The 27883-nt window shown below is 42.5% G+C and overlaps 1 protein-coding gene across 1 annotated transcript in view; it reads right to left on the bottom strand.

Moving 5' to 3' along the window:
* Positions 1-27883, bottom strand: part of LGR6 (leucine rich repeat containing G protein-coupled receptor 6) — a 140875-nt gene that overhangs the window by 55547 nt on the left and 57445 nt on the right. The window contains exons 3-5 of the mRNA XM_033153111.1: positions 26478-26549; positions 18318-18389; positions 2674-2889 (exon numbers count right to left, since the gene is read on the bottom strand). Of these exons, the coding sequence (XP_033009002.1) occupies positions 2674-2889; positions 18318-18389; positions 26478-26549 (360 nt within the window). The remainder of the gene's footprint in view (positions 1-2673; positions 2890-18317; positions 18390-26477; positions 26550-27883) is intronic.

Raw genomic sequence — 27883 nt, 5'->3', positions numbered from 1 at the left:
GTTTTCCTTCCCTAAAGTTAGAAATCTAGGAATCCTTGGAAAGATGAAATGATGTTTTGTCTTTTCCATCTTGGGCTAGGTGTTTCGATTTCCCTTGGTGAGTCTCCCAAACATTGAGGTTATTAAGCACGTTTTCTCCCTTGCAGCAGTGATGTCTAAAATCTCACTGTACATAAAGCCGTAACTTCCAGACATGATAGAATGAGAAAGGATGATTTCTGCAGTTATGTTAACAGAATGCAGATCTATACATTACAGGACTTTTCCTTGTGCAGAAAGCATCCCCCATCCCCTATTACAAACCTATGTGAGAAATGGATGGGAACTGGTGTACAGAATTCCTTAGTGGGGATATAATTTATTAGCAGAGGCTGATGCCCCTAACTTGTTCCAGATTGAAGCTTGTATATTTTCATGTTGGCTCTTTCCGCCATCAGCAGATGATCAGCCATTTCGCTCCCACAGGCCCAAGGTGTGTGCAGCAGGAAAGAGCATTGCTGCACCTGGGAAGGTCATGTCCTTAGCTATGAAACTGCTGATCAGGGGTATCCAGAAGTATTAATCAGGCTGTAAATGACATCTTCCCCAGTACCCCTCCACAGCTGTTCTTTGGCCCCCTCCCAAAGGTGGCTATTTCATTAGCTCCCAGGTTAGAAAGTTTATGGCAGTGACAAGCCCTTCTTCTGCCTCCACATGCCTGTTTCTTAACCAACTCTCTTACACACACACACACACACACACACACACACACCACAAAAAGGGCCAAATCAGATGCTACTTTGAATGCATGGTAAGTAGTCCCATCTGGAGTTTTTAAAAAATATAATAGTAAGGGTTGGGGGAAGAGAACACAACATGAGCCTGCTGGATCCAGACAACAGCCCATCTAGTCTAGAAACGTGCTCTCACAATAGCCAATGAAATACCTGTGGGAAGCCTGCAAGCTGGACATGAGCACACACACGGACTCTGCCTACCTGTGACTCCCAGAAACTGGTATTCAAAGGCGTGATGCCTCTGAAGGTGGAGGTAGAACATAGCAGCCATTGATAGGCTTGTCCTCTGTGAATTTGTCAAATACTCTTTTAAAGTCATCCAGGTTGCTGGCCATCACTTACTCTTGTCTTGTAGAATCCTTGTAAAATTCTGGGTATTTTTTTTTTTAAAAAATCTCTTACGTTTTATCATTTTATCCTCACAATGCTAGTTGAGGTGGATTAAGCACTGCACCCAATGAACTTCATGGCTGGGTGGGAATTTATCTCCAAGTGTAGCCAAACCAAGGCCAAAAACTCTACTAGCTCACAGAGTCCCCCCAAGGAATGGTGATATTTAGTTATTTCTATGGGCCCCTGGGAAGCATGGGCCCCACATTTGTAGTGTTGTCAATACAGGTGAATATCTTTCACAAGGTACATGATTTAACACTTCATTATTATTTTTTCTCTTGTTCCTGCATTAATAGAAGTAGCCTGAATCATTTTTGTTTTCTCTAAGCAGCTAGAAAAATCCTACGCAATAAGCCTCTCGGGAGCTTTTGGGAAATAAACTGCATATTTTAATTTTTCTAATCATCACCCTCAAACAATCTGCTGTATTTTGTTCAGGCAGTTGAAGTCGATGCATAAAGAATTTAGGAAATCCTCTTTTCCTCATTTGTTTTTCATAAGGCATGTAGTAGTCTTACCATTAAACACTTGCTACACTTTGGCTTAGTATTAGTTTCCTGATGGTGTTTTTATAGCCTAGCCACAAAGCATGTGTATTTCCAGAGCGGGAGTAGCTGCTTCAATCCTATCTCTCATAAGCATGGTAATAATTTGAAGACAGCTGGTTATCACAAGCAAAACATCCTAATCAACACCAAGCAATATACAGTTAACAAATTTACAGACGTAACTTTCCATCTGAGAAGAGGGGCAAACCTGTAAGCTATTGGTTAAAGCAAGGCCTAAATAACCTACAGGTGTGATTTCCTAAAAATATATTGTGGTCCAACTCACATGCATTGGTGCTAAAACTGTATGTTTCATTTTATCTGATGTTTTCGCTGGTGTGCTCATTTTTGTGGTTATTGAGTTCTTTGTTATAATCATGGTATGGTATTCTATGGGGTGGGGGAAACTTGCTTGTGAAATAAATGTGTCCCATATGGAAATGGGCAGTTACCGGGAGTAATATCATTCCTTTAATTTGTTCTGTACAGTGCTACCTCTAGTTACGAACTTAATTCGTTCCACAGTTCCGTTCTTAACCCGAAACTATTCTTAACTAGAGGCGTGCTTTCGCTAATGGGGCCTCTTGCTGCTGCTGCACCACCAGCACACGATTTCCGTTCTTATCCTGTGGCAAAGTTCTCAACTCGAGGTAACTCTTCCAGGTTAGCGGAGTTTGTAACCTGAAGCATTTGTAACCTGAGGCGTTTGTAACTTGACGTACCACTGTATCTTGTGAAGACAGCTTTACACTGAAAACTGCTTTAAAACTTCTAAAACCATGCCTTTATGAACTTGCTACGTAGACTAAGGAGATTTCCTTAGTCAGCCCAGACTGAAACACTGACCAAGCTTTACACTATCTCCTGCTTGTCTAAAACTGTACATTGTGTTATGAGAAATGGGCTTCTGAAAGAAAGGTTGAAAGAATAAATGGAAAGTAAAAGGGGGCACGTACAGTACCACAAGGCTGGTGAGGTTCTGGAAGGCGTAGTTAGGAATGTGCCAGATTTGGTTGAGGGCCAGTGTCATGGCCTGTAGAGCCGGAAGGTTGTTGAGTGCTTTGACAGGGATCTCTGTCAGAGCATTATCATCCAGCCAAAGGTGGCGTAAGGAGGGCAGCCTCTCAAAGCTCTTCTCGGGTACCACAGAGATCAAATTGGCATCCAGACGCCTAAAGGAAATAAACAGACAGTCAATCAAACAAACCAACAAACACAGCGTGGCTTTGTGTGCACATAGCACAGTGCAGAAAGTGTCCTGTTGATTAGCATTAAATGGTCAAAGAATTGAGCAAGTTACTGCAGCATCAATGGCCTGCATAGAGGCTCAGGAGGCACGACTGACATATGCAAATGACTACACATTCTTGCTTCCTTTGATGGAATATCTGTGCCTCCTGCTGATTTGACCTGATAGGAAATGGAAAGAGAGGGTGTGAGGTTTATACCTCTGGAATGATATAGCATGAAAATTCCTCTGATAATACTGTTTGGTCTCCTGTGTAGGTGGTGGATCCCAAAAAAATCACATTGTACGGCTGCTGCGATCCCACACAGTGGCTCCAGTTTATGTAACACAGATATTCTAGGGCAATTCTGCATCAGTCCTCCAAACTCAAATCAAATCAAAGAAAAAGCACCTTGGCAGAAGCAACATTGGCCACTTCAGGTGAAAACATGCAGAATTCATCTCTCCTTATTACAGTATTCAAACATCTGACTAGCTGAGCTTCTTTGTTTGCAAAGTGTCTGGGGATTTTTTCAGAATTACAGTATACAGGTGCAGTGCAGTCAAATTTATAGGAAGCACAGTTATGCTCTTCTGAATTCTTCTGCTGTTGCTATCAATGTACATTGTCATTCTTCACAATATACTGTTATTAAAATAAATAACCTTTCCCCTCTACTAGGGGATGAATTGATGAATCTGTCAATTTCGGTTTTTCTCAGTTTCCCATGTTTCCAGTCTTAAATTTACAGTACTTCTCCGCATTTCCAGACCAGTTTGTGATTATTATTATTTATTTTAAAAGTCCCCAAGCAATTTCATCAGCATCATAGTGCAAATATCTCCTAATATACACATTTCTGTATGCAAGATTGCCCAATAAACACATTTTTGCAATGCCATTTTCTGTTTGCATGCTATATTCACTAACAAACACATTTTTATGCAAACTTTATCCTAGCATATGCATTTTGTACACATTATTGGCTGGAGAGCTGCAGTGCAAACATTTGTGTAAATTTGGAAGAATGGGGTTATGTTTTGGTTCATATATTGTTTTGGAGTGTAATTAGGTAGGTTCACCTTTAAATGTGAAGTGAACTGAAATTCTCCCCCAGATTCAAGGCCAGCTTGAACTGCCACGATGTCTTCAGAATCCTCTTCCCCAAACCAAGTAATAAACAATAAAAGTCTCTGAACATCATTTCCTGTGGAATGGCAGGTTGTGGTTTGGTTCATTTGTTTGTTTGTTTGTTTATAATACAATATAGGAACAATATACAATATTGTATATACAATATAATACAATATTGCATAATACAATATAGGAACTGCAGTAGTATAAGTCAAATGTGACACCGTTGAGAAGTAGTTGGGTTTTTTTTATTAAATCAGAATTCTTTAGTTCCATAAAAGCTGAAGAGCTCAAAAAGAAGGATTTAAACCCAGTTAAAGAGCTGGGTTTGATACCTGTTTCTGCTACTGTGTCATCTGAATGAGTCAGCAAATGGAGGAGAAGAGGATATCCTTCATCTGCCTAATACAAACTGAATTTCTTAATCTTCTGTTTGTATGGTAAATTCTTAAATGCAGATACTGTTTCATCTAACATGAATGTTTCAATTGTCATAGAAATAATCTGCAAAACCTCTTAAGTGTAATACTAATGCAAGTGAAAATTAAACATTTTCTTGGCACTTAGGGGAAATGTGTCTTGTGTTCTATTGTAATATCTTTTGGCCACTTCAATCAGTCTATAGAAAATCTTCGTTTTCTGGCTCAAGCTGCAACTGCAGCTAGGGGAAGAATGGGCACTCCAAAACATTGCTTGTAGACGCTGGTTTTACTACTTTGTGACCTACTATTTTCCTACATGTGTTTGGGTTGGAAATGAGGTCTGCCCCACCCCTGCTTCCATTAAAGTGTAGCGAAGACAAGGTGGAACAAGTTGCTTTGGAAAGCTGTTCCATAGAGATAGGTGTTCAGTAACAACTTGCATTGGGACTAATAGCTCCAGCACAAAAGGAATTGAATAAAACTCTTAGTAAAGAAAATAAACTTTACAGAATGCCAATGGAATAATATCAAATCCTCAGCATGCCAATTTGTTATAAAGTACTCCATAGGTTTTGCTTTCTCGTGCCTTGCATGCACCTCAGTTTTGGAATTATTTGGTAGGAAATCTGTTTCTTGGAAAAACACCTGTTGAAAGTCTTGTGAGTCTACACAAACCAGTAGTCTGCCCATGACAATGGCTAGGTTTAGCAGAGGGTGATAACCCAGTGTTTCCCTTCCCTCACTTGTATCATTCGGAGGTCTGAGTACTTGGAAAATCACCAAGTACAACGGAGTCATGTTAACTACATCTTGTAAATCCAAAGAATTGTGCAATTTCCAGTACTCAATAAATGGTCTACATATGGCTTTATAAGATAATCTTGATGAAGCTCCTAATATCTACCTTATGGCTTCAGAGAAAGCTGCATCAGGTAAGTCTTTAAATATAAAGACTCAAATACAGAAGAGTGTATGGTTATAAAAGCCAGTTTATTATTTAACAGCAGGGTTTTTCTGAGATAGATGAGTGCCCCTGAACCCAGTAATAATATAGGCCATGCTGTCCTTTTATTCTTCAGAACTTCTATTTTGCTTTGTGACTTGGACACAGACAATGAATGGAGAATCAAGGAAGCAGATTGCTTCAGATATTTGGATGTAGGAAGGGGTTGTGCAACTGGGTCAGCCAGAGACCTGGAAAAGAAGCAATTTGCATTGGATTAAAGGAAGAAGAGAAAAGAAGTTCTAAGTTTCAGGAGTTGGCTGAAGAGAAGGCTTTCTGTTTAGAGATGATGCTGTTGCATAGGAACTGATGCCATTTTGGAACCTGCACCACCTACATGGTCCTACTGGCTTGCTGCCTGCCCGATCTGCGCATTTGTAAATAAACAGTTATTGCAAAATGCACCAGAATTCTCCATTGCTCTGTTATTCTAAAGAAAAACCGATCCTGCAAAGCTGCCTTGGAACCTTCACCACAAAGGGAAAGTGGGAATGAAAACAATAACACCGACAGACATAAATAAACTGAAAACTGGCTTCCAGAAGTAGTTTGGTATCCTGGCTTGCTTGCTTTCTGAATAAGTTGGATTGTCATAAAACATGTAGCAGAGTTCAAGCTCACTAACTGCTATTGCTCCCAAATGTAGTTCTTCTTGAGGAAGAGATGGAGCGAATATAAAACTCAGCTCCCTTGGCACCAAGAAGCTGCTAATTATATCAATTAAGCAAAACAAAAAAAGCAACCACATGGCTCTCCTCTTTCTGCACTGTGTGATTATGGCTTCTTAAGCACTTTCTATTATGGTTTATACCTGGGATAATTGGGCAGATTAGGAGACAGGGAAGGCCAGTGCCAACTTGCTCCATTTCCACATAGACATTGTCATTTTTTATTCTGCTGTGCTTCTCAGATCATGCTGCAGTTTCCATCGCAAGCATCAATCCTACAGTGGGATGTTCCTGTCATATGGAGGAACTCAGATGAGGCTCTGAGATGGTTCAAGTGTAATGCTAAACTGCAGCACCCAGTGAAGGGCCAAACCAATCCTCCACAGACCTTTTCCACCAATATTTTAATCCCATCATCTGGTGGATCTTCAGTATAAGAATGTGCCCCAAGGTAGGTAGGTAGGTAGGTAGGTAGGTATTTGTTTATTTGTTTATTTGTTTATTTGTTTATTTATTTGAATGTATACAGTATACCACCCTATACCCGCAGGTCTCAGGGCGGTTCACAGAATAAAGGTACTGTAATTTTTGCACATGCAATCTCGCACATCTCATTTTACATGTGAGGGCTCATCATTGAGCCTACATAGTGACAGTGAAGACAGGAAAACCAGGTGTCCCATTTGGGGATCAAGCCTGTAACCATGGCATTATCAGCACCACACTCTAACCAACTGAGCTATCCTGTCAGGGAAGTAAAGTAATAGAATTGTAGAGTTGTTGTCTAGTCCCACCCCTTGCAACGTAGGAATATTTTGCCCAACGTAGGGCTCGAACCCACGACCCTGAGAAAGAGAGTCTCATGCTCTACCAACTGAGCTATCTGTCCAACAACTTATGGAGGGTTGCAGATAAAATCACTTGCATCTGTTTGGACCTTCATTTGTTCTCAGAAGGTGCCATATGACCAACCGTATAACTTGGACATGTGAAAAAAAATGCAGGTCACTCACTTTTCCACATCAGTGTACCAACCATGTCAGGAAAGGGTTTATCAGTCACATGCTTTGCCTGCCATGCAACTGTTAAAATCACATAAATACTGACAGGAAGAAAAGTGGAAATTCTAGCCATGCCATAAGGTTTACTCCATTTCACCATTATTGAATTAAATATATTGTGTGTCTGGTTTTTAAGTCTTGAACCATAGTGAAGATTAATTTTCATGGCGTTTCTCATCTGTCTTGTGGCTAGACTACAGAACTACAAGAGAATGCAAGTTTCTCATATAATCTTTTGCATTTCCCCTCCCCCTGAAAAACTCATGTAGTACAGTACAGAAGAAAAAAATCTCTTGCAGGTTCTTCTACCATCCTATGTGTGGCTTAAAATACAATAGGATCGTGAGTAAAAAAAACAAAACCCCAATAACAACAGAACCTGTGTGCCTATATAGAAGTATACAAACAATATTATAAAGTCCCCAATGTGCTTTTTATTGACCTTGATTAGGAAGATCCATGACCCTGAACCCCCTCACTTAAGTACATGACTTGTTACATTTCCCATAGTGAAAAGCCAAAGAACAGGGGAGATGGGTGATTGGTCCCAGATGTTCTATACAGTAGATATGTCTGTGCAGTTGGGTTGATAGGTCCCATATGTTAAATACAGTAGATGTGTCAGTACAGCAGGGAGACTGACAACAGTTCCCATATGCTGATTTCACTAGGAAAGTCTGCATACTTATATCTATAATAAACTTCAGTGAGCAGTCTTTTACAATAGACTAACAAAGACACATAGAATTCTGCTTCACTAGATACTATTTTGCTCTGGTGTCTCATTACTCTGAACCTGTTTATACATTCAGTTAAATTGGAAAATTGAACCTGTCATAGCATCCCCCCACTTGTGGCCATTTTTTGTGGTGGACACAATTTATTTTAAAAGAATATTCCAGGCATATTGTTCAGGGGAGAATGAATGGGAGATGCCTCCCTCTCCCTCGGAATAGTGCTATATTTCTGGTGTTCCTGAAAATATAAGCCTTAATTAATTGGGCAGATTCTTCTTTATTGTGACTACAAGATTATATTATATGTCCTTTTCAAGAAAAAAAGATTCCTAAATATGAAGCGCTCATACTTCACAGCTTCAGCTAATAATGCTATGAAAGCTGACCGGCCAATTGTGCTTTGTCTTTGTCAGGCAAATGGCTTGCCAATGGCCTAGAATGACTGGTAGATGTCTTCTCAATGGGAGCTAACTGAAATAGCTGGAGAACCTTCCTGAGGGTTTCAAATGGGAGAGGTCACTAGAACCTGGAAGCGGAGGATGCAACCTATAGGCATGTGAAGAAACTGCAGTTCAGAGATACACCTTGTGGTGCAGGATGCCTTTTTCAGGGCTGGGTGGTCCAACGCACAGCCCAAGGGCTACATGCAGCCCTTGAGCTTTTTTTGGGTGACCCTTGACAACATTTGACCTGCTTTCCCAAAGCTGGATAAGTGAGGTGATTGGCTTTGGGAAGGAGGCAAGAGGGCTCTGACAGGGTCCTAGAGTCCTCCCCATCCTTAACAAAGCCTAATTAGTACTTTCCCAGCTCTGGGAAGGAGGTGGGAGGGCTCTACGACCCTGCCAGAGCCTCGTGCTTCCTTCCCAAAGCCCAGTGCCTCGTTTGGCCTTGCTTCTCCCCACCCTATGCACAACAAGGCAGTGTGTGGCCCATGGGTTCTGAATCAAAGCGCTCTTGCGGCCCACTTGGCATGAAAAAGTGGACCACCCTGCTCTAAGGATATGAAATGGATCTGCTACATGCTAACTAACAAACTAACATTCTGCTAGTCTGTCCTCTAGCTCCACCAGCTAAATATTACAAAAAGTCTCCAGCCATCACTCCATCAAAAGGAAGCTAAATTCACGGAGCACTGCCCCTGGAACTTTTCACCCCTAGGGCAAGTTCAAAGTTTGTAACAATACTTTCTCCTCACACAAGGCACCAAACCACACAATGGGCATAAAGCAGTTTCCAGTCAGGTCTCATCATTTTATTTAACAATTGGCTACTATATCCTTTGGGACGCGGGTGGCGCTGTGGGTTAAACCAGTGTTTTTCAAGATGTTGCCTGGTGTGCCGTGGGAAAAATTGAAAAATTCAAGAGAATTACTTTATATATAGTCAATATAGGCACAGAGTTAAATTTTTTAACATTTTCTAATGGTGGTGTGCCTCGTGATTTTTTTCATGAAACAAGTGTGCCTTTGCCCAAAAAAGGTTGAAAAACACTGGGTTAAACCACAGAGCCTAGGGCTTGCTGATCAGAAGGTCGGTGGTTTGAATCCCCGTGATGGGGTGAGCTCCTGTTGCTCGGTCCTTGCTCCTGCAACCTAGCAGTTCGAAAGCAGGTCAAAGTGCAAGTAGATAAATAGGTACCGCTCTGGCAGGAAGGTAAACGGTGTTTCCGTGTGCTGCTCTGGTTCGCCAGAAGCGGCTTAGTCATGCTGGCCACATGACCTGGAAGCTGTACGCCGGCTCCCTCGGCCAATAAAGCGAGATGAGCGCTGCAACCCCAGAGTCATCCGTGACTGGACCTAACGGTCAGGGGTCCCTTTACCCTTTACCCTTTACTATATCCTTTAGAACATAGAGCACAAAAACATAGGAATGTAGAAAGCTACCTTATACTGAGTGAGACTCTTGGGTCCACCCAGCTCAGTATTGTTTACACTGACTGCCAGTGGCTCTCCAGGGTTTCAGACAAGAATCTGTCTCATCCCTATTTGGATGGGGGTTGAACCCAAGACTTTCTGCAAGCAAAGCAGATGTTCTACCACTCAGCTATGGCTGTTCCTCAAGGAGGGCTGCTTTGCTTGTTTGTGGATTACTGTACAAGTCTGAAATTCACAATTACCTGATGGCTTCTTTTCAACTAGCTAGAAGGCTCACTTTTCTTGTGCTCCAGGAAAAGCTTATGCCTCATAAATTACCTTAACAATACTTAATGTGGCTTTGCCACAAAATCAGATCCATGCCAGTAAATTATAAGTTGATGTTAAACACCCCAGTCTATTTCTGTTGCCTTTTATCCTTTAAACATTCAGTGGAAGAGATTTCTTTTTTTTTCTTTCTAAGAAGCAAAAGCACATTCTATCAAAAATGATTTATATGAAGCAATATTGCCCTTACAATGAGCTGTCACATTTCAAACAGATCAAAGGTGGCCTATGAAAGCGGGAACATGCTCTCAGGCTATGCTAATTCCAAAGTGATTCCTTTCCTTCCTTCCATCCGTCATCAGAATATATATGCTTACAACTGACTTGTCTGGTGGGGAAGGCTTCTCCTTTGTCAACATCAAAGCAACTGTCCCCGTGACTTCCAAGAAGTCACTCCTTGCATTTTAATGTTCAGCAATAATAATGATGATGATAATTACCCTATTCATGGGCTTAACATTTTTAAAGAGGTCTTTACTCTCTTTCTGTCTGCCTCCAAAATGTTTTTCCTAAAGACATGAGGAGAGGGTGGTGCACCAGTTCTACGGCTTGAGATGTCTCACTGGTTCTTTGCAAGCAGTGTAATAGAAGTCAGTATGTTGAAGGGCAGCATTTATCGGGCAAATTCATCAGTCTTTCCCTCTTCTTTGAAGTCACTGTTGGAATAATTTTGCAATATGGGGTGACAATGGAAAACAGCCAGCTGGAACAATGGCTTCTATTGCATCTGCCTCTCCTTGCTTGGATTAAGCACATGCTGAGGAATTGATAGTCACCAATTTCTACCTAGGTGACCAGTGTTACATGTGTTTAGTCTGGGACATGGCACTTTGGCCCATTTTCCTCCCCCACCTTTTTCCTTTTGAAGAAGGTACCTCAATTATATAAATGTGGCACAGTTGTTGAAACACGGAAACACCTCAAATAGGCTACAAAGAATAGCCCAAGTACACACACCAGAGCTTCTTTTTGTTGTTCAGTCGTTCAGTCGTGTCCGACTCTTCGTGACCCCATGGACCAGAGCACGGCAGACACCCCTATCCTCCACTGCCTCCTGCAGTTTGGCCAAACTCATGCCAGTCGCTTCGAGAACACTGTCCAACCATCTCATCCTCTGTCGTCCCCTTCTCCTTGTGCCCTCCATCTTTCCCAACATCAGGGTCTTTTCCAGGGAGTCTTCTCTTCTCATGAGGTGGACAAAGTATTGGAGCCTCAACTTCAGGATCTGCCCTTCCAGTGAGCACTCAGGGCTGATTTCTTTAAGGATGGATATGTTCAATCTTTTTGCAGTCCATGGGACTCTCAAGAGTCTCCTCCAGCACCATAATTCAAAAGCATCAATTCTTCGACGATCAGCCTTCTTTATGGTCCAGAGCTTCTAAAGCACCCTTTATATAAGGCACTCTCTCTATTTCCACAAGTGAAGGAACCCTCTGAGGAAATCTTCACTGTAGTTTGGGGAACTGAAGTCAGAAATTGTACATTTCTTATTCTTTATTAATGTATATTTTGCTCAATTCCAAAACAGCCTTCCACATATAATATTACCAAAGGTGAGTGCCATACTGCCATGATGTAACATGTAAAAATATACCGGTACATAACTAGAGTGATATGAATTTGTGTGTGAAAGATAAAATTGCCTTAAGGATCAGAGACACCATGCTCAGGAAAAGGTGGCTGAAAGATCTTGAGTTGACTTTTGAAGAGGGCTTCAGAATCTGCCATGCTTCAGTTCTAATACTTGCAAATGGGGACATATGAAATGGCATTCTAAGCATCTCTGTGGGATGTGCGTTCGAAATGTTACAGAAAACCAAGCTGCTTCCATTATCTTTTATTTTCATTTGAAAGACAAACCTCAAGAGTCTTGTCTGAGCTTTTAATCCAATCAAGCTCTCTTCTTTTTCAAACTCTTACTGGAAACGCAGTAATTATAACTTATAGCACCTGCTTGCTTTGGTTTACTTTTGGCTGGCAGAGAAACAGAGTGTACCCATCTGCTTTAGGTAAGAGCTTGTTGTAACCACAAAGTTGTTAATTAGCCTGACACACGACTCTCCTAGAGTGTGCATGGTATGCCCTTACCACACCTATAAAACTGCTGGTAGACGGACACTTTGCCAGGGAATCACGACTGAATCACTGTCTTAAATAAGGCCTAGCATCTGACATGTAGTTTACAGTTTTTGCCATCAGGTGTAGATGTGCCTCTTCAAATCCTCTCATTTTGTGCAGACTGCAAATGAGAAGAATGCAGACGAAAGGAAGCACAAGGATTGCACAAAGGACGACTTCAAACTCTCTTTGCCCTGCCTCACCCCATCATTAATGACTTCGTGTTGCTTCCTCCTCAGGCTTTCTGTCTGCATCTCTTCAGAACAGAACAGATTTGCCAACCCGGTGCCCTCCAGCCAGCACAGAGCTGCAAGTCCAAAACACCGAGGACAAAAGCTGCAATAGCAGGTGCTGCTAATAATTCATGATCCTGATTGTCAGAGGTGTAAATGAGTGCTTCAGAACAGATATGGAGCAGCCAGGCAACATCTAAAACAGCCTTTTCCAACTTCCTGCCTTCCAGATGTTGTCAGACTACAATGTTCATCAGCCTCAGCCAACAAATGCTGAACTCCTGTAACTTTTTATACCACAAATGTTCACTTTATTTTTTGTCTGCTTTTGTTGTGCAAGTGTGCCCCACTCCCAGACAGCAATAAGGAAATAACATTAGTACAGCACCACAGAACACATAAAGTGGAATGGTTATGTGGACCACTCTACCACTAATGCATTGTTTTTGTACCAGTAACATGTTGCAGAATACACTCGCCAAAGAAACAGACAAAGCCACGTCAAAAAAAAAGTCTGAAGGGCCGTCTGTTAATTTTGATATATTATGGCATCATAAATACAAACACCTCCTGCAGCACAGATTATGGGACCCCCCCCCCCAATTTCGAATCTGTAAATATCACATGGAGAAACAATAAAGGCAACATTGTACAATTCTGCATCATCTACCTGTCCTGGCCTCCAATGTGCAAGCCTTTTAATACCTACACCGGTGTGGAATATTTTATGGAGTGCTGCTTGATTTCCAAGCAGTAGGTAAGTTAGCATTCTATGAAACGAAACACTTCAGGGCAAATGGAAAAACCACAGCCTCTAGGCAAATGTAAATAAACGATTCAGGTCCCCACTCAACTTGTAATGTTTGGAAGCCACTCGGCAGTGATATATGGATGCTCCAGGTTGGCAATAAATATATAGAAGACTTGTGGAAAATTACTCATAGATACTAAATGGAAGGAAATACAGAGCTAGTCTTTCTTCTGATAAAATGACCAACCCTGGGAAGATACAGAAATAATAGAAGGGCATTTGACACAAAGCCAATTTGAATAAAGAAGTATTGGCAGCCCTAATGAAATCTGAGGAAATCAGCTTAGCTTCAGATATTGCTTAACGCACAAAGCAGCCTGCTAAGGGGGAAACTGTTTACTCAACGACTTTTCATCTCTCTCAAATCAGACCTAATTTATCCTAATAACTACTAGTCTAATGGGACTTAATGAGGGCAGGGAGATCTCCAAAGAGGAGTTTTTACCCTCTATTAAATCTGGATGCAGGAAACAAATTGCCATTGTAGAGGGGTTTTGGTTTCTTCTTTCTGTAGGGAGGATGCAATAAACAAAGAGAGGTCTGGCTTGTTTTTATCAGGTAAAATATCTGTATAAACTAGTTTGCATTAAAATTGCCTCCCCTTGATGTGTCCTACCCATTCCTGCAGATGGGATTTAACAGCTGTAGTGTGTAACACTGTTCATCAATAGCAACCTGACAGCAATACTCATGGGTATGGTGGCTTAAAACAATTTTATGAAAGTGGAATATCTGTGGCTATACATAAGATCATGGGTAGGCATTTGACTCAAGTTCTATCAAGCTGCATGACCTGGAGGCAATTTTGACCCTATGCAGTGGGAGTTAATGTTCAATCCAAATGTTATAAACACGGATGGAGTTCAGATGTGACATTCACTCTCATTTCTATATATTCATGCCCAACTTCACATACAAAGTGAGATCCTTGTACTGTACTTGAGGAGACCACATACCGGTATCTCACTGCAGTGTGGTTCATGAACCACAATGTCATTAGAAGTGGAAAGTCTAACTTTAATATATTAAAATGCATAACCTTTGGTATTTGATCTCAGGATTCTACTGAAGGAAACCATTCACAGCCCTTGTTTCTTATGGTTATTACATTATGTCAGTGAATGGTGCTCCTCAAGCAACCACCATGAACAAAGGTTCCCAAGCTGGGTCAGCGTGAACTCTTCTGAGTTAAAAAAGGGAAAACATGGTGAGTGTTGTTAGGCTAAACAGACATCACAGGGGGAAACATCATGTTACCATATAAAGAAACCCTTTTTTTGCACTACTACTGGTCAGACTAAATGTGGGTTGTTGATTTTTGCTAAAAGACATGCAAAATGTCAGAAGAACACTGACAACATCATGTGGTCCCTTAATAAAAAATTCTAGAACATTCAAGGCATGAGACAGTTTCAGGTACCATAGTGCGGATGGGCCCTGTATTCCCAGGTTTAATCCTCCCAAAGTTAGGCCTTTCCACCCTGTCATTTTCCTGCAGGGTGTAAAAGCAGCAGCTGGCTACCCCAAAGAATGCCAACCAAATGGAAGCAAGGATGAGAGAACAAATACCCAAGTATGATTACTATTGCAATCATTCAGATATTTGGAGACCTGAATAACATTGGTTTAAAGACTTATAGCACACTGTTTCTCCTTTCCACAGTACGAGGTATATACTTATATGATTCATTTCAGTGGAAGAAAAGGATCTCTCCACACAAGAAATGCTAATTATTCAGTTTCAGCCAAAACATTACTCCTCATTGTTGAGGGGGAAAGTAGATGCTTCATGCGCTTGGATGCTCTCCAGACCACATGATTGGAGGAGAAAGTTCAAAATCACCTCTTTTGTACTGAAAGTGCACTTGCTTTGAAAGAGATCCTATAAGAATCTGACTGGGATTTCATTGGTAAGTCCATACTCCCATTTGCTTCGAGGAGACAGTTCCTGCAATAAGATCTTGTCCCTTTCAGAGAGCAAACTGCCTCAAAAACAAAAGAAAACGGCCATTCTCAGGGACAGCAAAAGCTCATATGTCCCACAGCTAAAACGCATTCACCTCTGGGCTGGATGGTTTTAACAGCACAGCTGTGCGAGGGAGGAGGGAAAGGAAATTATGATGTGGAGAGCTGTTTGAATTAGGAATCACAGAGGGATTGTACAATGAATGGCACTGCATAATGACTTGCCATGGAACTAGGCAAAGCATCTGTCATTAGGAAAATTATCTTTTACAATCTCCAAAGATCATGTTTATTCATCCCAAAGATAATACCTTTGTCCATGTGCATTCTCTATTGGCCTCTTATGGAGGCTAATAACTCAAAGCCTAGATTGTTGAGTGACAGCATTAAAAAGCAATTTCATCAGAACATGGCTGTTACAGGGTGCTATCAGACAGTGGGCTTTGCAAGTGTCATGATTGCAGATTGAGTGCCCTACACTAGCAAGCCACATGGGGACTGTACTAATCTCTATACTAAGAATTCCTAACACCAGCAGGATTAGTGACACGAGGGAGAACAGCACAGTACAAATTAGTGATGGCAGCACAGCCCTACTTTATATTTCACATTCCCTGCGATAACCCACTTTTTAGCACTGGATTGGAACAAATAGTAATTAAGGTTCCGCAGATTGTTATTTGCTCCAATTGAGCATTAAAGAGTGGGTTTTCATGGAGAAAGTGCTGGGACATTAAAAAGAAAAAGAAGAAGTGCTCAGATGCAGCGCTTTAAAATGCAGACCTGTTACTAGAAAGCATGGGGCACAGTTAAGTGGATGAGCCCCAAGACTAGGTGTCAGGATCATATTTCTCTTCTGTTGAAACAGCTTTGTTGTATCCTGGTTCATTTCCAAACTCAATCAAAGTCCTTTAAAGCTCTAGAAGGCTTGAGACCCAGACATCTTTTGCACTAGCTTCCTCCATACCAATCTATCTACTGAGATGTTTTTTAAGCAGATGGGAGTAATATGTTTTATTCCACTGTGTTTCTTGTACTTTAAGGTGATTCCAGGTGACCTGTTTATTGGACACTCAGCCTGATCTGCTGTTGAGGTTAGTGATGTTGAACCAAAGCAGGTATTATCACACATTGCCCAGTGCATTTTGCCATCATTTTCCTTATCACAAAATGTCCAATATTTTGGGGAAGCGAATTTGCCGATACGTAATGGAAGCACCCTTAATTGTTGTGTGTAACTCGTTGTGTGTCAGAACTACTGCTGCCCCATGGCCATTTGGCTCCAGAGTCTATGAACTTTTTCTGTGTTTACAAACTAAGGATAGCATTTCATGCTTCTGCTCAGTTGGGCTCTAGTCCATGAAAGCTCACAACTGTTCAACTGCTAATCCTGGTCCCAGGGAGAACTCAGATAGAGTGGCAACCACACCAGATGTCTCTGCACTCCTGCTTCCAACTTCCTTTAGCTCAAATTCCGCACTATTATCTTTTTCAAGGAAAGAAATGGAACCATGGATACCGAGGTACTGCAATAAGACATAAGGAAGTATTAGGAGCATAGGAAGCTGTCGTATAACAAGTCAGACCATTGGACATCTATCTCAGTATTATCTAGTGGCTCCAGGCTTTCAAACATAATTCTCTCCTAGCCCCACCTGAAGATGCCAGGGATTAAACCTGGGACCTTCTGCAAGCAAAGCAGGTGCTCTACCATTAAGATACGGTCCTTCAAAAAGTTTTTGTTTGTTTGTTTTTTTACGAAATGCTTCCAAATATTTTGAGTCCATTTGAAAATTAGCTCCTGGTTAAACGGCCTCAGTCCTGTATACCTGAAGGAGCGTCTCCACCCCCATTGTTCAGCCTGGACACTGAGATCTAGTGCCGAGGGCCTTCTGGCAGCTCCCTCACTGCGAGAAGCAAAGCTACAGGGAACCAGGCAGAGGGCGCCCGCCCTGTGGAACGCCCTCCCATCAGAGGTCAAAGTGATAAACAACTCTTTTGAAAATTTAGAAAATACCTGAAGGCAGCCCTGTTTAGCGAAGTTTTTAATCTGTGACATTTTAATGTATTTTAATATTTGTTGGAAGCCGCCCAGAGTGGCTGGGGAAAACCAGCCAGATGGGTGGGGTACAAATAAATTATTATTATTATTATTTGTTCTAAAATTTCTGATGCTTTGTACCATATTCTTTTCTCTAGCACCTGCTCAGAAGGCTGGAAGCCTGCCCTAAAGGTTCCTATGAAAACTTTACTGGATTTTTTGGAGGGGGAAATGTGATGCCTCAGTGGTAGAGCATCTGCTTTGCATGTAGGTCCCAGGTTCAATCCCCAGCATCTCATGGTTGGGCTGCGAGAGATTCCCATCTGAAACCATGGAGAGCTACTGCTATTCAGTATAGGTCAGGGGTCAGCAACCTTTTTCAGCCGTGGGCCGGTCCACCGTCCCTCAGACCATGTGGTGGGCCGGACTATATTTTGGAAAAAAATAATGAACGAATTCCTATGCCCTACAAATAACCCACAGATGCATTTTAAATAAAAGCACACATTCTACTCATGTAAAAACACCAGGCAGGCTCCACAAATAACTCAGAGATGCATTTTAAATAAAAGGACACATTCTACTCATGTAAAAACACACTGATCCCCAGACCGTCTGCGGGCCGGATTTAGAAGGCGATTGGGCCGCATCCGGCCCATGGGCCTTAGGTTGCCTACCCCTGGTATAGGCAATGCTTAGTGAAATGGACCAATGGTCTGGCTGAGTCTAAGGCAGCTTCCTATGTTCCCATTTCACACCAACCACTAAAAAATATTCTTGTTTAGACAAGCCTACTCAGATGCTTAGAACGTTGAGGAAATTCTACTCTGTTTTAGTATTTTAGTATGTTTCAGAGGTGTGTTTTTTAACCAATCAAGTGGTGGACAATTTTTTTGAAATAAATAAAATAAAGTATTGAATAACACTTGTTTCAGAGATGCCATAACAGCTTAAAGGGACAATCCATTAGGACTTACAGTGACTGAAGGTTTGGAAGATCCCACAGAGCTTCTGCTGGGATCCGACTCAGCTGATTGTTCTGTAACATCCTATAATTAGAAGGGGGGGAAAAGACAACTTTCAAAAATAACCCTCAACACAATGGGGTATACAGAATTCCACCCCCCTCCTCAAACAAGATTTCAGAATACAGATGCTGTTCAAGGCACAAAACCTTCCATTAACAATGGCACAGGGCTGCTGAATACAGGTCTAGGAATGGCATTCTGAAGCCCATTTGTCCTGAAACCGCAGACTCCATTGCTTGCATGAATTGTGGGACTCTGGCAGAAATGAAAACTTGTCAAGGGCCAATGCTTTCTCAATGTAAAATCTATACAAAGTAGCACATGATTCCTGTGACTTAGTACATCTTATGCATATGTAAGTGAATGCCTGGAATTAATTGTGTGTCTGACTGGGAATTAGCTTAGGGAAAAGGCCACTCTGTTTATAATGATTGTTACCTTGTCAGTGTGCATGGCGCTTCACCGGCTATAAAAGGACACGTATCTGCCCAAGCAACTAACCATTTAAAATTTGACACAGGAAAAGTGATAGAGGAGCATGAAGAAAATTGAAACTGGGATAAAGAGGGAAGTAATGAGAGATTGTTTCAGTTCCCTGTGCTTAGGCTTAGTTACAGGTGTGACACAGAATGGCATGGAAACTAGGCATTATGGAAAAGGTGGCTTCTGAGGAGGGATCTGAAAGAAACAGCATGCAGGTGTCTGGGAGAATATATGTATTCCTTTTGTGGAGAATATATAGATACTGTGAAATTTCATCGGAGTTCTGATATTATAATACCACAATGATTTTTATTCTGAAGAGTAATTTTAGGCCTCTTGACATGAGTTTTGGGACACCTCAGAAAAGTGAGAATGTCTTGCACAGATCTGAGCAGAATCACCCATAATGTTATGCCTAGGGGTGGATGCAACTTCAGATTCTGAATATGCACAACAGTTCTGATAAAGCCCAAAATAAGGGCACCCAGTTTCAAAACAAAAGTATAACATATGTCATGTGCTTTGCCCATATTGTACTTCTCTACTGCTACGAAAGGTCTCCTTGAGGTATTTGGAACTGATCTCCACAAACAGGAAAAATCATGTAGTAAAGTCCTTCTGGGACTGTACGCCTCAGGCTTCAAACATGGAATCACATTTTTTTATGCAACCCTCATGTTAAACTTTCTGCAGGCAGAAAATTGCACACCAGAAAGGTTCCAGCCTAAAACTCTCCCTCATGCATGAATGCACCTGGCTTCAGGGGCATAGGAAGGGGGTGCGAGGCGACTACCGTGTCATCCTGAAGGGGGGTGGCATTTGGTGCGCCCCCCCCTGTGACTCCCCCAAGCCCAGGGAGCGGCAAAGCAGCGAAACAGCTGCTGTGGCTCTCCCCCTTTCCCCAGCTCATTGCAGGCTTGGAGGTCACGGGGGGCGGTCCCCGGGGAGAATTGCACAGCCGTGACGAGATCTGCCCCCGGGGAGGATCACACAGCCACACCGAAATCGGTCCCATGGGATCGATGTGCAGATTGCCCCACCCCCGGGTGCACGGCATGTGTGCCACTCCGGGTGCCAGAGCACCCAGCTCCGCCACTGCCTGGCTTCACAAGCTCTGATGGTCAGCTGACGTTGGGGCATGCATCATGTGCTGAAAAAGATTCCATACTCCTGACATCAGAAAAGTATTTATTATTATTGTTATTGTTGTTGTTGTTGTTGTTGTTGTTATTATTATTATTATTATTATTATTATTATTATTATATGCACAGAGCTTAAAACTTGGACTATGTTGGTATGCCTTTATGGAGATGCATCACAGCTCAGTGGAAGACCACATACTTGCATGTAGAAGGTTTGAGGTTCAATGCCCAGCATCACCAGGTAATACTACAACACACCCACAGCCAGTCAACATAGATAGTACTGTGTTAGATTGGCCAATGGTCTGACTTCCTACAAAGCAGCTTCTTATGGAAACAGTAGAGCACAGAAGGCACCATCTTCCACCCACCTCTTTCTTTATTGCACTGGCTTAGCATGTTATGAACAGCTAGGGATAAGTGACAGACGTCACAGTCAAAAGGAGTAGTAAAGTTGCACTGTGTGGGGCCAGGCAGCTCATTTCTCTTTTTGGAACAATGGCTCTAATCACAGGGCTCAGTGGACATGCTGCAGTTTACACTGGGAGTAGCCTGCCAGCCCTACTGCTTTCAGTAAACATCTCTGACTAATGATAGTAATTTGCATTTACCCAAGTAAACACTAGAAGCACAACGTGGACAGTGCAGGTCCCTAGGGTGCTGTGTTTTCTTTCTTCAGTACAAAACAGCAGAGGACAAAAGGTGATTCCCAAGAAAAATACTCATTGTCATATTAAAGAACACCCAAATGAAGAAAAACAATCAAACGTAGTTTCACAGATCTAGTATATACGAAATGTAAGAAGTACCCGACTGGATCAACTTGCTATAAATATGCCTTTTAAATATATTGAACAGTGATACAGAATTATATATAAATAGCAAAGTTGTTGAATGTGATCCAGATAATAAACACATGGAAGCAAAATATTATAAATTAAACAAATTCAAGAAAACTCTTTAACAAACTCATTGACAGGTTAACAGGCACATTTCACTATTTGCTTTATTCATGGGGAAAATGGAGATGGGATAAGATCAGCAATGGGAGGCACCAGCTGAGCTGGGGAACCCCCAAGGGGATCAGAGCCAGAGGACTGGTGGTAGAACGATGATGAGTGGTCAGAGGGAGCAGACTGGAAGGAGGAGGTGTTGGAAGCTGAAGAGGTAACAGGGTTTAGTGAGCAGGGAGAGTCTGTGGCAGAGAGAAGTCCAGCACCAGAGGCAGAAGAGGAGGCTGGGGAGGAGGGGGGCCAAGAGGCAACAATGAGTGAGGTTGGTGATGAAGTCAGGCAGTCTCCCCCTCCTGCTGCAACCAGCTCCCATCCAGGCTGGTCTCCCAGAACCAGAAGAGGTATGAAGAGGGCAGAGTAAAGACAAGCAAACTGAAGGAGCCTCAGATTGTTTGGGAAGGAGCTGGGGGGGGGGGGAGAGGAGACTTAGGGAGCTGGGTGAAGGCAGGGACCTTCAGTCCTCACAACCGCCATATTGGGGCAAGATCTACTGAGGTGAGTTGCTGTGCTCATTTGGCCTGGTTTCCTAAGCTTTTAAAAAAAGAAATATTATTTTATTATTATTTATTCATCAAAATATCTCAGCGCGGTTCACCAGAGAGTTAACTCAACTGACACCGTGTGAATGATTGCTGACCTGCTACTGACCACCCACCTTGATAGCTGTTCAGGAAACCCTGGGACTGCTGAAACCTCTATCTTGTGTGTAGGTGGTGCCATTTTCACTACATAAACACTAACACTCACACCTGAACATGAAAACAGGGGGAAGCAAGTAGGACCTGCAACAAAACATTGCTATGTGCTGCACTCCCTGTTCTTGATTCCTGCAACTCCATTGCCTGCTGCATGCAGGTATGGTTCTCGTACGATAGCAAGGATTCCAGTGGGACTTTGGTGGGTGTGGGTGTGCGCACGCTTGTGTGCACATTTGTATGTGTAATAGAGGCAGGGCAGGGCTCTGGGGCTGATCCACTTCTCCCTGGAGAATGTCTCTGTATGTTTATTTGCTCCCTTTGGTTTTAATGATTGAGCAAGATGAAAGGGAGAAAGGTATAGATCAAGGGCTCCTTGCCCGCCACTCCAGGGAGGGATTTAAAGAGACAGCATCGATTCATGTGTTTCCCCATGCCTTCTGGGGAAAGCCATTCATTTAATCATAGGAATGCTTTCCCACACAGCCCCACATCTGAAGCAGCCTCTCCCGCCTAATTGACTGACACTCCGTGAAGCCTATCTCAATGACTCCTTGCATGTAACAAAAACATTCTCACCCGAAGCTTGGAGTTGCTATTCTGCCTGACTGCTCTTCTTCTCCGCACCCTCCCATAGAACAGCATGTTGTGCATATACAATTACAATTCTTCTTGTGCAATACATTTTAACTGATCAGTTGGGGGAGGGGTTTTTGTTGTTTTCTTGCTAAAGTTTCCTCTCCTCCATCTCACAGATTCTCTATGCCTGAAAGCTCTCGCATGAAAAATTAGTACAGAACCAGGATCTGTATAGTGAAGTGCTGACATGACATTTTATTGAATTACGGGTATATAATGGGTTCTACATATTGAAGTAATACCTTACATATTGAAATCCCTTGTGGCTAAAAATTAGACTCAATGTGAAGGACCACCAGGGATTGCCCCATTTCCCCCTAGACTTCCCTTCTGTGTGGGTGCAGGATTAGGGCCCCCATCAGTTGTGCTTGCTAGTGAAGAATGATTGCGTGATAAACCAGGTAAGGAACAGCTGGGGAGAGGCTCGACTGTTGACCATGAGGTTTCAGAGTTCCTTATGACTAACGAGCAACAGAAGGACTGGGGTAGAGAGGGCCTGCTCCCCTTTCTAGGTGACCTGAAGTCTAGCTGAGAGAAGGTGCTAGGAAGGAACATGAGAGGCTGGCAAGCTACAGGGCGAGGTTTGAGGTCTCAGCCCCAGCCCCAGCCTCAGCCCAACTGGTGTCCCAACAAGGAACTGGGGGAAGGGTATATGAAGAAACACTGGGTCCCTAATAAACAATGTGTGCGGGAAGAAAGGGACTGGGTACAGGAACACTGGGCCTTTTGAATACATGCCAGTTACCTCAGTTGTGGTGCTGATGATGCCAAGGTCACAGGTTTGGTCCCCATATAGGCCAACCACATATTCCTGCATTACAGGGGGTTGAACTAAATGATCCTCAGGGTCTATGATTCTATGATGTACCCCTGCCCATGGAAGCCCAACACCCTGAAGAACTGAGTACTGGTGCACCAGATGATGGAAGGGCACACAAACTCTCTGGGCAACCCCACAAACGGAAAGCTGCATTAGATGTTTTGACATGCTGGAGCTGGGGTAGGTGGGGGAGAGAGAGAGAGAGACAGGCAAAGCTTGTCCCACATGCTGTTTTCTGGATGTTTTAATTTGCATTCCTTGCCTGGGGCACCTTGGGCTTGATGAAAGTAGGATCCTTCCCGCAACCCCTACTTGGTGGTTTTTCAAGCCTCGTTCCAACAAGCCGCTGGAGAGATTCACCTCTGTGTCCCATGGTCTCTCCTCAACTTGCGCCCTCCCCTCCTTATCCCACAGTTCCAAAAAAGGTGAAATAAGCAAAAGTTGGTTCTGTGTGCTCTCATGGAAGCAGTGGCACTTTAGACTTCAAAGAATTGCAGCTACACCCACCTGCCTAGCAGCAAGATCACTCCTAGAGCATCACCCACTGGGTCATTATAGGAAAAGCCTCTCACCAGGTTCTCAGCAGGAAACACTAAATCAAGCATGCACTCTGTGTGGATACAAGCATAGCACATTGCTGCAAACAGGACCAACCTTACCAAGAAGCAACATGAAGTAGTTTGCTTCAGGCAGCAGATTTCAGAAGGCATGCCGTTTTCCCGGCTTTCATCTCCCTCTCACTGGAGAAAATTGTTCCTGGGCATCATGTTACTTTTTGCTCGAAGTGCAAAAGCATCTAAGGCCCCTAAACCTGTCTATAACCTGGCATAGAGCTCAGATTCAACAGGGAAATGTTGGAACAAACAGTTTTACGGAGCGGCTTGCTGCTCCTTGGATTTTATTGTTTTAGCTGTTTTAATTGTTTTTATTTTAATAGAATGTTTGCCGTGGCATGGGCTGCATATGTGGGGGTATGAATTCAATTGCAAAAATATAGAAAATAATAAAGGGGTAACAGAAGAGCAACTTTTCTAGGTGGGATGTACACTGCAGCTTCTCCATAGTCCTCACCTCCCACCCACTGCAAAAAAAGAGAAATATTTGCTAGTCATTCCCACATTGGTTGGGATAGTCTGAAGTGGTGGTGGTAGGCTGCTTCAGTCTCCCCCTGTTATGTAGGATTCTAACCACACATGCGGAGGGGCTATGGGGCCAGATAACATGGATGCAATGGATGGTGAACGGCTAGCAAATGTGACCCAGTTCTCTCCTTTATTGCATGAGTTACTTAATGGCCAAAATAAGGCTCATCCCTTGTTGAGCCTAGGCACGGAACTTCTGCCTCCTAGCTGGGCACTGTACCTGTGATAATCCCCATGGAAATCCAGCCACATGGACAACTCAACCTGTGTTTATATCTCATGCTAGTTCTGACCAGCCATGTGGACTGGCAGAATAGAGCAGGGGTAAATGCCTTAAGACTCTTGGAACGAGAAGCACAGGAACAGTATGGACATGAAGATAGGGTCACCTGCATGTTTTCCTTGGAGATACAACCCCCCATACTTCTTCAGATGATAAATCCTTCATGTTGAAATGAAAGCTATTATGCTCAATCCTTTTGTTAATATGGATGCCCAAGTTGTGTTCCTGTAAAGTGGAATGAAGCTAAGAGGTAGACTTCTGTTTCATCACTAGCTCACAGGATTGCTTTGGGTGTACCTGAGGATGCCCAAACACAGATTTCCATGCCACTGAGATCACCACGGTTCCTCTGTGCACTATGCCTCCAGCCTTAGAAAAATAACTCAAGCAATGCTTTCTCCTGATGCCAGCAGAGTTTTTGCTACTGCTATTATTACCTGCAGGAGGTGCTGTTTTAGTTTCAATGAGACCGGCATACTTCCAACATTTTTAGCTATTTCACCGGGAAGCGCTCCAATGTAAACTGATAAAAAGAGGCATTCAGAGCCCATGAGTTCCCTGAGCATAGTGTTGCCCTTGTTGAAACAGGGTGGGTTTGCTGTGGTTTTCTTGGTTTCTTTGATTCGGTGCCTAATGCAGACTGTGGATAAAGCAGCAACTCATCTCTAAACCCAGGGATTTAGGGCAGGATTCTTTAGAAGGCCTAGTAAACAGCACTGCACTCTCTAATCCCGGGAGCAGGTTACTACCTGCTTGGTTCATATAAACTTTGTCGGCTACAGCGATTTCACATTGTGGTTGAGTTCCAAACATGCCCTCAGGACTGAAATGTTTATTGCAGAAGAGAAGGGATTGTAAAATATCTCCTTGGAAAAAGGGAAGATGAAGAACTGAGAACCTAAATAAACACTCACCAGAACCGGATTGCTGTTGCAAAATCATTAACAAATGAAAGTAAATAAAAATACACCATAATATCTGGGGGTGCATTTCTTATTAAGGCAATCACAGCTGACCAGAGGAAAAGATATCCAATTCAGTTAGCCTGTCCTGCAGTGAGTGCTATGAATGAAGTGTTAATGCAGGGCAAGTACCAGGGACAGAGCTATTTCAGAAAATGAGAGATCACAGAGGTGTAGCTATAAGTCCAATGCCTTTGCATTGATTCTGGAATAATAAAGACCATATAAAGCAACTGACAATTGTCTTAATCTCTACAATGTATATTATAGGCTGCATACAAATGCCTACCAAGCCAAAATCACAGTTCTGGTTCCCTTGCCATTTCTTTCCACCGACATCCTACAAATGCAGTCAAGCATGAAAGTCAAAAGTTGAGATACTGTCCACTGTTATTTGAGGCTGAATAGAAGTCATTATCAAAAGCCACAAGGATTTCTTAGCACACTGTAAATAGAAATCCCTGCCCCTACAACTGATACATCATCACAGTGAAGAAACAAGATGAGGAAATGGGAGACACAAATAACTTAAAAACAATGTGTTGTCCTTGTATGAATTGCTGACAAATAAAAACAGAAGAAAAATAACTTGAAATATACTGATTCAAGAGTAAGCAAGTGTTGAAATTAAATACCCTAGAGAAAATGGAATTCTAGTGGTGTATTAGGATTTGAGCAGTCATTTAGCAGCCCTGAACATTTTGCAGCTGCTCGGATGGCAATCTCCCACAAGCATGATTTCGAAGAAATCAGATAGAACCCAGCTCCAAGGAACATTTGGTACATAGCATTTCTGTGATGATATTTATAATGGTCTCTAATACATGGGAATTCAAGTGAACCACATATTCACAGGGATGGACCCCATGACCTAAATGCCTGTTTGGAGAACAAGCATAAAGCAGTACACTGAAGAAATTGTAACTTACAAAATCTTTAAATTGTAGAGGCCAGAAAATGCTTTCCCTGGGATCTTAGAGAGTTGATTTCCAGATAGGCGCCTGCAATAAACAAAAGAGACATGGTCAAGATAACAAGATAACATATTTGAAAGTCTACTAGTGCCTTTTGTAAGGAAATATGATTATGACCTGGAGCGAAGTCTCTTGCTCCTGAGCTAGACATAGCTTTGTGAGCGGAACCAACAGTCATTTCAGGAAGAAGGTATTTCTAACACAATTCTGTATGTTCCTTCCATCACTATTCATACTAGCCACATGGAAGGCAGTATCTGGTATCAAGAGGCTACTCTTGGCTTTATAGCTAAGGCTTCATTGGCTGAGTTTGCACATAAACCCATATTGTTCCTCCCGGGCATGTCAGTAAAGGCAAGGTTTGGCTTAGAATGTTGCCCATAGCCAGGATTGTGGTTAAGATCTCTCTTCCTTAACCATAGTCTGTAGCCAAGTTTTGCTCATATGGTTAAGGAGGAGAGTCCTGAACCATGACCCTCTTATCAAATGACATGCTAAACCAAACCTTGGCTTAACTGCTGTCCCATGCTGAGCTGAGCCCTGAGAGAAGCAAAGGTGTCTTATCTGAGAGTTGACGTGTTTGTGCTGTCCCAGTAAGCCATACTTTGGCTTACCGTGACATGCAAAAAAAGATCATTGTGTTGGGGGGGGTATGTCTAAAGTAAGTCTGTTAGGAAAAGGTTAAGATATTACAAAGTTGACCAGTGGCTGGGGCAACCCAGTCAGATGGGCAACATAACAACAACAACTCATTTTAGTTTGAATGCCATAAAAATGTGTTCTTACGGGGTTACAACTCGAGACATTCATAGAGAAAATATTTCCTGAAGGCTATTAGCGATAGCTGAAAAGAGTCTCCATGTTCAGAGGCAGTATAACAGATGCTGGGAACAAACCAGAGGTGAGGGATGTTGCCTTTCCTCTCTTCTAGTAAGTTTCTCAGAGGCAACTCGCTGACTAATTTTGGAAATAGAATTTTGGCCTAGGTAGTCCTTTCAGTCTGATCTAACAAAGCTCTTTTTGTATTTGTAAGAGTCTGCAGACTTTCTGGAGTCATCCAAATACAATGACATGGACATAATACCAGTCACTTTTCGTCCGTTTAAAGTATGATTGCTTTTGTGAATGCATTTATGCACATAAGTATACAAGTGCTGCATGTCTCTCTCCTTCCCTGGGATTTAAAGAAATGGCGCCCATAATTAGTCCTATAAAAGCATCAAGAGTACAGGGTCATCTCTTTAATATACAGGAGCAGGTTTCAACCTGCCTTCCTTATAGTACACCACCAGCTGCCTTGCAGTTTCTGCTTACTGTCACTCTCGGACTCTCTAACTTTTAATATTGCTTCTTTGGATTGA

The sequence above is a fragment of the Lacerta agilis genome, chromosome 6, assembly GCF_009819535.1.
Source record: "Lacerta agilis isolate rLacAgi1 chromosome 6, rLacAgi1.pri, whole genome shotgun sequence".
Taxonomy (NCBI): domain Eukaryota; kingdom Metazoa; phylum Chordata; class Lepidosauria; order Squamata; family Lacertidae; genus Lacerta; species Lacerta agilis.
This window is presented reverse-complemented; position numbering and strand designations above follow the sequence as displayed.